Below are 12,333 nucleotides of genomic sequence, written 5' to 3'. Positions count from 1 at the left end.
GATCCGGAGCTTATACTTTTGGTATATATCTTTTGCTGTTGTATATTCTGTACATATGTTTATCTGGGGTACGGCGGGGCCCTGTCCCGTCATATGATTCTGTCGGTCTGTTTAGAGGTCTGTGGACATGTTTGTGGGTTGGGGTCTTTCTGTATGAATATGTGTATATGTTGTGTGTGGGCGATCCCATTCGCCGCGGCGGCCGGTCCGCATATGTTTAAATGTTGCCTTGTTGGCCCTGTGTGGCCCCTGTTGGTATGTTCTGTGTGCAGGGTTATATTGGATAGTCCGTAAAACAAAGGAAACTCTGCCGAAATTTTTCTGGAAATTATCAAAAATTGAAATATAGCCTTGTCGGCTTCTGCTACATACTTGAATGCGTTTAATAAAAATTTGAGATAACATTTGATAGGTGTGCTTGGGTGCCCAGATCGGGCACTAGTCACGGCCTACGGGGTTGGGTCGTGACATTCATGAATAATTGTAGAACTGCTATCTTCTAGGGTTATAGTTCCATAATTCGTTCATGGTTATCATTTTGAATATCATGAACTCAGTATGTAATCATTATAGACTTGTTTATTAACATCACATGAGTCTCAGTCAGTGTATAATCAATTATTGGCTTAAGTTCCATAATCAGAAACAATTATCATGCTGCCAGTTATATTTCAGTCTCAATATCATGAATTGTTTAATGTTGAACACTTGTAACTGTATTTTTAGGCCCTAGGCCACAATTTATGCGTACGCATTGCTTGGGCCGGAGGCTACAGATTTTTGTGCACAATATTGGGCCCTAGGCCACAATTTATATTTACAGTTATACCTATGAGTCTTTATTCAGAACCAGGCAGTATCCATATCTGTACTTCATATATTCAGTGCAGTTATCAGTTTCAGTTCCAGTACTTACAATTCTTTCTTTCGGTTTGCTTTACATACTAGTACAATTCAAATGTGCTGACGTCCCTTTTATTGTTTGGGCGAGATGCAGGCAACAACTTATAGGTTGACGATTCTGCTAGCTAGGACTTGCTCGTATCAGCTGCTTGGTAAGCCCCAGTTCCTTCGGGGCGTTATTATACATTTAGTCTTTTCAGCATAGTAGTCAGTTGGGTACGCCAGGGCCTTATCCCGGCAGACAGTTATCTTTTCATTATTCATTAGAGGCTTCATAGATGATAGTCCAGTTAGTCAAATTTTAGCAGGCTTTTCATGTGTTAGACTTGTTGGCTATTTATTTCAGATGTTCAGACTTATTCAATATTTCCGCATTAATACTATTGCAGTCAGACTTTTAGCAGATCAACATGTGCTAGTCTTATTTTACTTATTTCAGTATGTTTTGTATCACGTGTTGGTTTAGCCAGCCTATGGGTTCGCTCGGTCACATGCAGTTAGGCACCGAGTGTCGTAGTACGCCTAGGCCTTGGTTCAGGGCGTGACATATAAGACATCATGTAGAAGTAGGGTTCGACCGCCACCCATCTCTACTTTGTATGTACCAACTCCTTTTACTTCAATTGAAACATTATTTCCTATATAAAGTCCTGAAGGCAGCCGACAGTACTCAACAAACAATCCTCTGTCTCTGGCTATGTGGTCTATGACACCTGAGTCTACAGTTCACTAAAAATTAACATCAACCATTACTGTTGTACTGGAGACATAAAAAATTGAGGATTTTCAGTATATGATGTTACCTTATGCTGCTCTGGATAAATTCTATGCATAATGGCCCATCTTGTGGCAAGAATAACACTCCACTTTGGTCATATCAACCTTATTATCACCACGTTTTCCTCTCTTCTTTGATTGAGGTTTACCCTTCTGATTCGGCTTACTAGATCCCTTCTTTTGCTTAGGGTTAAAAGTCCCAGTAGATTCAGCTAGAAAAGCTTGTACAATTATTTTAGAAGCGCCACGACGCCCATCTTCAAGAACAACATGGTATTCAATGCCTTTAAAAAACTTGATATTTCATCGTGGGTCATATGAACCTTCATATATTCCCAACTAGCAGGAAGAGGTCTAATAACAGCTTGCATTTGCTGTTCATCAGAAAGATTATGACTAGCTGATTTTAGCGCCCTTATCATGTTTGACATATCTCTTAAATGCTGCCTCATCGATGTGTTAGAGCGCAATCTATATGAGTCAAACTTGATGGTCAACCTCTTAAATTTTGTAGCAGAAGTGCCACACCAAACTTATCTTTCAATGCTATCCACATTGCTTGAGTCATTGGATTAGATTCAAATTAACACATCAGATCATTAGCCATACTGCTCTGCTACGTTATGTGAGCAATTCTATTCTTTTTCTTCCAGGCTTGAAAAGCCTCTTTTCTTTCTTATGCTGCACTGTGTTTCCACTAGGCGGCTCAACCATTGTTGAGAGTCTCCAAAACACCTTGCTCTTCAAGGACATTAAATTTTTTACGGTGCCAAATGTCATAATTGTCATCATTCAGTTTCTCATCCTTATTCAATTAAGCAATGATAGTCTTTGAAGCTATTTCTAAAAAAATTAAGCACATAAAAAAGACACAGCACATGTGAGCTCATACAAATATATTAATTTGCTACAAAGATTGCATCTAAATTAATATCGATGCGCTATAGGCCCATGTTCAAAAGTCTATGTTTGTCTTACTTTCATCACATCTAACTCTAAGCATACCAATATTCCGTAGATCAATTATACGCAAATCAAAAAATAATAATAGTTCTAAATGAGCAACTTGTCTACCAATTTAGTACTCCCACTCGAAAAGAAAAACGTGTCATTATTTTTCATAAAAGTAACATAAATTATAATCATGAAAATTGTTCTTTGTTATTTTAAAATTAAACATGTTCATGAAAAAAGAAATTATTATATTTTTTTTCTTTCTAAAAATAATTAGATTTGTAATTTTTTTACTTCCGGTGAAAATGAAAAAAAATTGTAGAGCAACCAACTTTAGATAATTTCTCCCTCATGCCATATCCAATTTTTATATATGATATGTCATTGGAATTATTTCAAAAATATCTTTACAATGATTTATGGCCTGCTCTATAATACAACCAATGGTTGGAGAAAAGTCCGTCAAAACTCCAGGCGCTTGTGCAGAAATTTTCTGATTTCTATCTATTCGGATCAGTCAACTTTTAACGCTCATGTCTCTATCATCCAATATCGGAATCTTACAAGTAATATATCGTTAGAAAGAAATGAATATATTTACAGTGTTATATGGCTCGCATATAGTTGAAACCTGAAGAAGGAGAAAAAATAAACGTGAATCTGAACCTTAAAGCTGAAATTCCAGATTTCTTTCTGTTTAATACTTAATCATCCTATACAAGGAGATAATACAGTCGAAAGTATGATTGTTCATAATGTTTTTTTTTTCAGAAAACTTTTGTCATGCAATATATTTCAAATGAAAATACTGTTGTCCACCAAATTTTAATCATACAGTGATGAAAGTAAACAACTATACCGTGCTATGATACCAATGAAGGAATTATACTCGGAGATTTATGCGCCATAATGCATACCTTCTTCTCTAGGATCAACGTGTGCTACATACTACCACCAATTTCCAAACGGTTTCTTACAAGATCACTTGTGAAGTCTTGTAAATTATCCACAACAATCACACTCTATTCTAAGGGATGTTTTCTCTCTTCTTTTTGTTGTGTAGAGAATGACTAAAACACTCCCTTTTATAGATAAGAAAATGTGATCTTCTAACTCATTCATTGAAGAGATACATTCCCTCAATGTGACATAACTCCAATTCCATTAAGAGTTTCATAACTTTTGTTCTTTTACTACATGGAGTTATGTGGTAGAGTCGTACCTTTATCTTCATGAATGAAGTAAGTTTTGTTCATCCTATATCGGGTGTAGTTATGAATATTAATCTTAATTGCAACCCAATCATCTTAAAATTCGTTTCCTTCACCAATCTGATGTCAGGTACTTGCACCTACCTGTCCATTTTTTGTATGTGTCTCTGTGTTATGTTAGTTTAACGTTAAACTTAATATTAGTACTTCTTATCAACAAATTGTTATAGTTTTTAGTATTAAGTTTAGATCTGGTTAATTTAATTTTTGTTATTTCACTGGGCATTTGGTTTGTTATATATCATTTTCCATTGTGTGTGTCACAACAATGGAAAAATGTATATACTAAAATGTCACGCTTAAGATTTGATCTTATGAATTACAGTAAACTTTGAACCCCCCCCCCCCCCCCCCCCAAACTTTATGAATACATTAGAACTTTTATATATATAAAAAAAAATTACGACTTTACTTTTTCAGTGAAGAGATTTAATTGAACCCTTTGACACAACCTAGCTCCGCAACGGAGTCTATCAATATGAAGACTTTGCAGAAAACTCCAAGTATACATTAAGTAGGCGTTTGGCCATAGAAATCAAAAAACTTTTTCACTTTTTTTGGAATTTTGGAGTTGGAGTTGGAGTTGTGTTTGGCCATAGTTTTTGCAAATAGTATTTTTTTTTTGTTGAAATGTACTTGTTTTGGTAGTGAAAAAAATAAAAAACTTGAAAAATAATTTTTTCTTGTTTTTTAAATTCCATTTGAAATTTTCATAGCTAAACACTAATTTTTTAAAAAAGTGAAAAAAAAATCCGGAAAAAAGTGAATAACTCTTATGGCCAAACGGATCCTGAAACTCAACAGAGTTAGTGCAATGCTAGTACAATAAAGTGCAATTCCAATGGTTAAATTCAGAATCTTCAGGGAAACTAATTTCGAAATGGGATATTAACAAATACTACTAAAATAATTGGTCCGAAATGATTTTTTTTCTCTTTCTGGTTCGTGGTTATTCCATGCAGAAGAAAACTTGATGTTTCTTTCAATTGATAAGCAAACACTCATGTCCCTTAGATGGGACAAAATAGAATCCATTCGGTGGCAGTGAGAATCCCCCTTGTGGTCTTTTAAGCCATTGATTGAACATCATATTTTCTATTTCATTATATCCCCAAAAGGATATAAAAAATAAAATAAAAATTATGGTTTGCACCAAGTGTTACTAGAAGGCCAAAAAAAAAATGTCCAAACAAAAATTCCAGGATTTATCCAAGAAATTCAATTTGTGGTCATGCTTCAATTCTCAATATTTTAACAATAACAACAACTTTTCTATCAAAGATAGCCCACTAAGCTCTCTCCCCAAGCAGAGCAACCAAAAAACTTCAGCCCCTATTAGCTCTAGCTAGCCATGAATGACAAAGTGGACAAGTTGGTAATTTTCTTGGCAAAGAGAGATGGAATCGACAAGCTAGTCAAGACTTTCCAGTACGTCTCCAAGCTCGTAAATTGGCACGTCGAGACGACGTACCCTGACATAGCCACTCGAGCCAAGCAATGGGAAGTGGCCTCTGGCCTTAGCCGAAAAGCCTTCCGGAGTGGTCGATTCCTCACGGGATTCAACGCCCTCCGGAGGACCCCGGGCACATCCCGGGGTTTCAGGTTGCTAGCCGTTCTCGCCAATTCGGGGGAAATGGTCTATTTCTTCTTTGACCATTTCCTCTGGCTGGCGAGAATCGGAGTTCTTGATGCCAGATATGCGAAAAGGATGAGCTTTATTTCTGCATTTGGTGAGTCTGTTGGATACGTGTTTTTCATTATCGCGGATTTTATCCTCATAACAAGGGGATTAAAAGCAGAAAGGAAGCTTTTGATTGAAGAGGAGGAGTCTAAGGAAACAGAAGGGGAAATCAAGAAAATTAGAATGGATAGAATTATGAGATTGATGGCTGTGGCTGCTAATATAGCTGACCTTATAATTGCCTTAGCTGAAATTGAACCAAATCCATTCTGCAACCATACTGTTACTTTAGGCATTAGTGGCTTGGTTTCTGCATGGGCTGGTTGGTATAGAAACTGGCCCTCATGAGCAAAACTCAGATTGATGAAAATTTTCAAAAGTGTATCATATGAATGTAACAATCTTCAGTTATATATGATCAGCGCACGCTGTAAAGTTGCAATTTACAACTACATACGAAGAGTTGAGGAGGCATTTTTATCTGTTTTAACTTGGATGTTGTTGCATGACTTCTCCATATTTATATGCAGTGCTAAAGATCTTTTACACTACCAGATTGTTTAAACAATTAATTAAGAGAAGTTGTCTATACTTCTATTACGTATCATGAGTACGTAAAAACAAGTAAATAGCTTGTTACTTACAATTGTAATGTAAAAGTTCTTTGTATTGTCCGTTATGTAAGTTAATTTCATTTGTGTTTACTTAAGGAAAGGTCATCTATTCAGATTTTGAGAAGAATTTCTTATAACAACTCCTTCACTGCTTCCTTTCTTTCTTCTCTCCTTTTTTTTTTCTTTTTCTTTTATAACTGTTGCACTGATCATATGTGTTATAGCCTACCAATAAGAGTTGTGGTGGATGTATAGTGTCCCTTCACCCTTAACCAGAGGTCTCGGGTCGAGCCTTGGGTATAGAGAAAATTTTGTTAGGGAGCGTTTCCCTCTTAAATTGGCCATACGCGAGGCGGACCCGGATTAGTCGAGGCCCCAATATGGGTGCCGAACACCGGATGAAAAATCAAAAAAATTGTGTTATAGCCCAGATGATCCTTACGACTCTTTTAATGATTTTTTTTTTCTGGTAAAAAACAACATTTGCTGGAAATTAAAGACGCCTAAAGACCACTAGCCAACGAGAAGATCATAAAACGAAAGTTAAACTAGAAGCCCTGTTCAACCTTCTCTTCTACCAGTTCAAAGGTGGAATTATGACTCTGTTCAATATGTGAAAATTAGATCCTGTTATGTTAGGATATATTACCAATCCAACTCGTTTTTATTCTTAAGCACATAAAGTGGTTTTAGGTTTATTTATTTTAAATTTTTAGGAATGTGGCTTTTTAATCTGGTTCAATTATCAGACATTTAATCTTATCTATGTTCGGCATGTTGTAAAACTTGAAATCTTGAATGAACACCAATAAAATTGTGGTGGGATTAATAGAGTTTTTTCACTCTTAAACATAAGTCTGAGGTTCGAGCAGTATGAAAAATTTTCTGTTAGGAAACGCTTTCCCTTATATGGGCCTTACACGATGTGAATCCGGGTTAGTCGGGGTCCCAATGCGAGTACTGTACACCGAATGAGAACATATTGTAGATAGATATTCCCTCATTTCCATCCCCGAGCATTTTTAATTTCCCATGTATCAAAAAATAACATTCACAACATTAAAATCTTTTAACTTTTGTGTATAAACTTCCTCTTCAAAAGCGGCAACAACAACAACATACCTAGTATAATCCCACAAGTAGAGTCTGGGGAGGGTGGGATGTATGCAGACCTTACCTCTATCTATCTTTGTGGAGGTAGAGAGGTTGTTTCCGATAGACTCTCGGCTCAAGAAAATAGACAGCAAAATAGCACAAGACAAAACAAATGCAACAACAGATATCAAAGAATAAGTGATTACGCGATATCCAAGTACTACTACGAAAGGTAAAAGAAAGAAAAGAATAAGAACTGCCCTCCAGATACACCCTCAGCTACCTACTAAATGCCAAATATTAAGGTGAGGAGTGGTAGATGAAATTTAATGGCGTACTGTCATGTGCAAGTGATAAAAATTTCACATAGTTAAAACTAATTGAATATGGAAGATCCTGATGATATTTGGCACAAATATCATGTTTTGTGTCATTTTTACATCCTATTCTTATGACTTTTATTGCTTAATCTATGATGAAATCGTCGTATTTGGGCTCATGTTGTTATATTTCATGTGTATAGGCACGATGAAGACAAGCGATGGAAAACCGGGCTAAAAGTGGTTGATTTTAGAGCATATGATGATTATACGAGGTGACTAGGCGAAGACCACAAGTGACAAACTAAAAGAGAAGAAAAACTAGACTGAAGGAGGCATATGTGCCAGACCCGTAGCACGGGTCCAACACGTCAAAAATTGAACTGAAGGATGCATATATGCCAGACCCGTAGCACGGGTCCAGCACGTGAAGTTCAAGCTGCGGGAAAGTGAAGGCCTGTGCTACACGCGCGTCGCGGACTGGGCACATTTACAATTTAAAAATCACTGAAGGGTCTGTGCTGAGCCCGCGACGCGGGGCCAGCACAAATGGGCTCAACCTGTCCAAATTTAATTAGGATTTTGTCTATTCTTGAGTCACTAAATTCCTAGACTATAAATACGTATTTTAAGGGTTGAGAACGGGATGCTGAGATACTTTGAGACAATTGTAAGCCGTCATTAACCCTTCCTTCCCCGTTTTTACTTTTATCTTCATAAACCCTAAGCTAATCATGAATTCTTTTGTCTATGATCGAATCATGAGTAGCTAATCTCTTAATTCTAGGGTTGTGGCATAAGACTTGAAAGTTGGTTTGAAGACAATTATTCTCTATTGATTTTCCATATTTTGGGTTTCTTATTTATTCTTGATCTTAATTGTTTGATTATCTGGCCAATAGTTAGACACTATCTGTGGCGTGTGAATTGAACTAGGGATAGGGAATTTGCATGCGTAATAAGAATAAATAGGGCTTCTTCGATATAATCGTTTCGTTAATGAGGATAGGAATATATCCTTTAGCCTTGCTTAGTTGAATACGGAGAAGTAAATGCGTTCTTGTTACCTCTGACGACCATAGGGATATAGGCATTATAGTAGCATCTACAGGCTTGTGAGCAACTCGGAAGATACTCATAAAGTTATAATTAACCCGTCAACTAGTAACCCAGGAAATAAGATAGGTGGAATTGTCTCAAGATCAACTGGATTGTCGAAAGCCATGACCCTGGAATTTTTTCTCATCTGATAAACCTTACAATCTTTGGCGAAATATTCTCAGTCACAAAAACACCCATCACAAATTGTTTACTTTTCAGTTTTAGTTTAGTACAACAAACATCTTGATTTTCATTTTCGTGAATAGTTTTATTCGAATTTGAATTAGTTTAACAGTAGAATCTAAGTCTCTGTGGGATCGATATCTGAACTTAACAGTCTATATTACTTGTACGACCGCGTATATTTGCGTGTGCGTTTGGGAGCAACAAGTTTTTGGCGCCGTTGCCGGTGACTTAGCAGTATTAGTGTTTTTCTAATTTGAATTTTTGAATTTCTATTCAAGTTTTTATTTATTTATTTATTATTATTTTATTTTATTTTTAATTTAATATTTTGGTTAGCTTGCTTGACATGGCATCTTGGAGTAAAAATTGGTCGAATATTGGCTGTTCCTATTTTGGTGATCCTTGTCTGATTTTTGGAGGACCCCACTTGTGGAAACACTGTCAAAATATTTCCGGGAATGGGTTGTGTGCATCTTCCCAATCTTTTGAGTGGAATATTTGTAATATACGTGGTGATCAAGACGGTCATTCGAATGGTTGTCCTAACTCTTACTCTCCATCCCCGAGCCCCTATTATGATTCTCCTGTTATTTGTGATATTGACAGGAGTAACGAAGTGGAAGATGCGAAATGTTTTGCTCGGGTTAGCGATATGATGAAACAAATAGGGGAGCAAATGATGGAGCATGATGCATTAATGAGTGACCAGACCGCAGAATGTGGAAAGCCATAGAGAGGATTCGGGCCAAACTCATAGAGATGCAGGTCGAGGCTGAAACTTGTAATGATCTACAAGTTATAGACTTAGCCAATACTCAAGAAGAACCTCAATCAGAAGAAGAGAGCGACGTCCTGCAAAGAGATAGTTTTGAAGAAGCAGAAATAGGGAGTCAATCTTGGCTAACGGAACAAGCTCAACAAATGAAACTTTATGGGTTTCTCCGTGATAGTCTTACAAACATGGCTACACAACTGATAGAAGGCAGAACTGAGCTCGGACAAGAGATAGACCAATTTGGCTCAGATATCCATGGCTTGCAGGCACAAATGAATAAAAAGGTTGAGGCGTCTAATGCCCAACTACATATTACCTTGGATAGTGGCCAGCATGTGGAGCAGATAGAGGAATTCCAACATTCGATGAGATCTTTGTTGATGATGTCAATGTTGAGGAAGTGTACAAAAGTGATGATGTTAAAAATAATGCAGTTTTAGAGTTGGGGCATGTTGGTCCTCATTCTAAACTTTTTTCTACATTATGTGTGGTTGGCGACATGGAAATCGAGCCTTTCAAGCTTTTGAAGAAGTGTATAGATGAGGAACAAGAGCCTTACATCCTGAAATTTGCCACACCGAAAAGACAAAACGACATCCACCCCCTTTGGTTTTATTTTCCTTATTGCAAAAAAAAAATAATTGCAAAAAGATTTTATTTTCCTTATTTTTCTTTGATAACTTCTTAAGTCCCTCATTAGTAGGCATTCATCATTCACCCCCTTTGGTTTTCTTATGGCCTCGGTTCTTTCCCGAGGGGGGGCCTTTGAACCGACGTAGGTAGATTTTTCTTTTATAGTCATAGAAAGGGTTTTTCCTGATGACGGGTGGATGACAACCTGCTTGAGGGAAAATTAGTCCTTAGGATAGGTGTATTCAAATGCTAGGTGCACGAGTTACGTGAAGTATTGGCATATGAGTCATCTTAAAAACAATTGTGAAAGCATGCCTTGAAATTGTATCACTTTTCTTGAAAGCACTTGCAAATTGTTTTTGTTTGATTCGTTATGACCCACTTGGCATTGTTGATTTTTATTGGTTTTTGATTCGAGGGACAACCGGATCCCTCTTGCATTGATTGTGTGTCATGTGTGTGTAAGGTTTTGCATTTGTATCCATGTTTGGTATTGACATCTAGAACTTGCCCTGTGTGTTCGTAAAGCGAAATGAAGTTCGGTTGAGCCTAGAAAATGATAGAGGTGTTTCTTTGATTAGTCACTAAAAAGCCTAAAAAGTTATCCTACCAACTTGTAAATAGCACCTTAGTTAACCCTTTTAAGCCTTTAGCCTTTTCTTTGATAGCAGTTAATTAGCCTTCACCCCTTCGTTCTATAAAACTTGATTTTCGATCCAAATACTCTATGAGCACTTTAATCATTTACATATATAATGGGAGTTGGGATTTGAATGAAAAAGGGTAAGTGGTTGTTAATTGTAATCTAGGAAGACTATGGGAGCACCAACTGAAAAGAACTAACTTACTTGTTAGTTGGGAATTGAAAAAGAAAAAAAAAAAAGAGAAAAGAAAGAAATCTGAGAAAGACAAAAAAAAAATGTAGCGAAAAATTTTCCCTTCTAACTTGTGTGACTTTTAAAAGAGTGGTGCTTAAACAAAGAAAAAAATGGGTGAATTGGGAGAAATTTAAAGGTTGGTTGGTATTGAATAAGGGCTAATGAAGAAATTGTGCAAGAATGATAGAAGTATATGTATTAAAGTGCTTAGCGAGGTTAGTCACTATTATCCAAATAATTCCTACCCATCCCCTGGCCTACATTACAACCCTCGAAGTCCTACTTGATTCCAGGTTCGTCTTACTTGTATTAGTGGAGTGGTTACGCTACGGGCAAGCCTATGGTATGTCGTACTTTGCATGTGATATTCTTTATGAGAGTGAGCGTAATTAGTGATTTTATGTCCATTTATTTAAACATATGTGATTCGCGAGAGATATGGACTACTTTCTTGTGGTGAGGGCACCTAATTAGCAATAGAGTGGTGAAACGTCGTTTTCTTGATCATAAGGCTGCTTACATGCTTTAAAGTGGTGTCGTTGGGTCAATTGGTTTTAAAAGTGAAGTGTTTTTCAAGAAGGTGGTCATTGGTGCTAAAAATGAGGAAATTAAATCTTTGGCATGGCTTTCATAACTTGGCTCATTGTTTTGATTTTAAAATCCTTCTTTCGGAAAAAGCCATACTAGCCGAATCCCGTTGCAGACCTGTTTGAATGAGTTGAGTTAGAAGTGTAGCCTGGTGTTGGTTTGTATTTGCTCGAGGGCGAGCAAAGTCTAAGTGGGGGTGGTGATATTTGGCACAAATATCATGTTTTGTGTCATTTTTATATCCTATTCTTATGACTTTTATCGCTTAATCTATGATGAAATCATCGTATTTGGGCTTATGTTGTTATATTTCATGTGTATAGTCACGATGAAGATAAGCGATGGAAAACCGGGCTAAAAGTGGTTGATTTTGGAGCATATAATGATTATACGAGGTGACTAGGCGAAGACCACAAGTGACAAACTAAAAAAGAAGAAAAACTGGACTGAATGAGGCATATGTGCCAGACCCGTAGCACGGGTCCAGCTCGTGAAAAACTGAACTGAAGGATGCATATGTACCAGACCCGTAGCACGGGTCCAGCACGTGAAGTTCA

The 12,333-nt window shown here is 36.9% G+C and overlaps 1 protein-coding gene across 1 annotated transcript; it reads left to right on the top strand.

The window, feature by feature from the left end:
- The first annotated feature begins 5,127 nt into the window (after window positions 1-5,127).
- LOC132633980 (peroxisomal membrane protein 11-4) lies at window positions 5,128-6,038 on the top strand. The gene has a single exon (XM_060350321.1). It carries the CDS (start codon window positions 5,257-5,259, stop codon window positions 5,932-5,934), a length of 678 nt encoding a protein of 225 aa, XP_060206304.1. The 5' UTR covers window positions 5,128-5,256; the 3' UTR covers window positions 5,935-6,038.
- Window positions 6,039-12,333: the final 6,295 nt, after the last annotated feature.

Source organism: Lycium barbarum, chromosome 3 (assembly GCF_019175385.1).
Source record: "Lycium barbarum isolate Lr01 chromosome 3, ASM1917538v2, whole genome shotgun sequence".
In the NCBI taxonomy this organism is placed as follows: domain Eukaryota; kingdom Viridiplantae; phylum Streptophyta; class Magnoliopsida; order Solanales; family Solanaceae; genus Lycium; species Lycium barbarum.
The sequence above is the reverse complement of the archived record's forward strand: the minus strand, read 5'-3'. Positions and strand labels throughout refer to the sequence as shown.

What these genes read in the sequence shown, in the direction of transcription:
- LOC132633980 (XM_060350321.1), top strand. Translation starts at nt 5,257, where the DNA reads ATGAATGACAAAGTGGACAAGTTGGTAATTTTCTTGGCAAAGAGAGAT.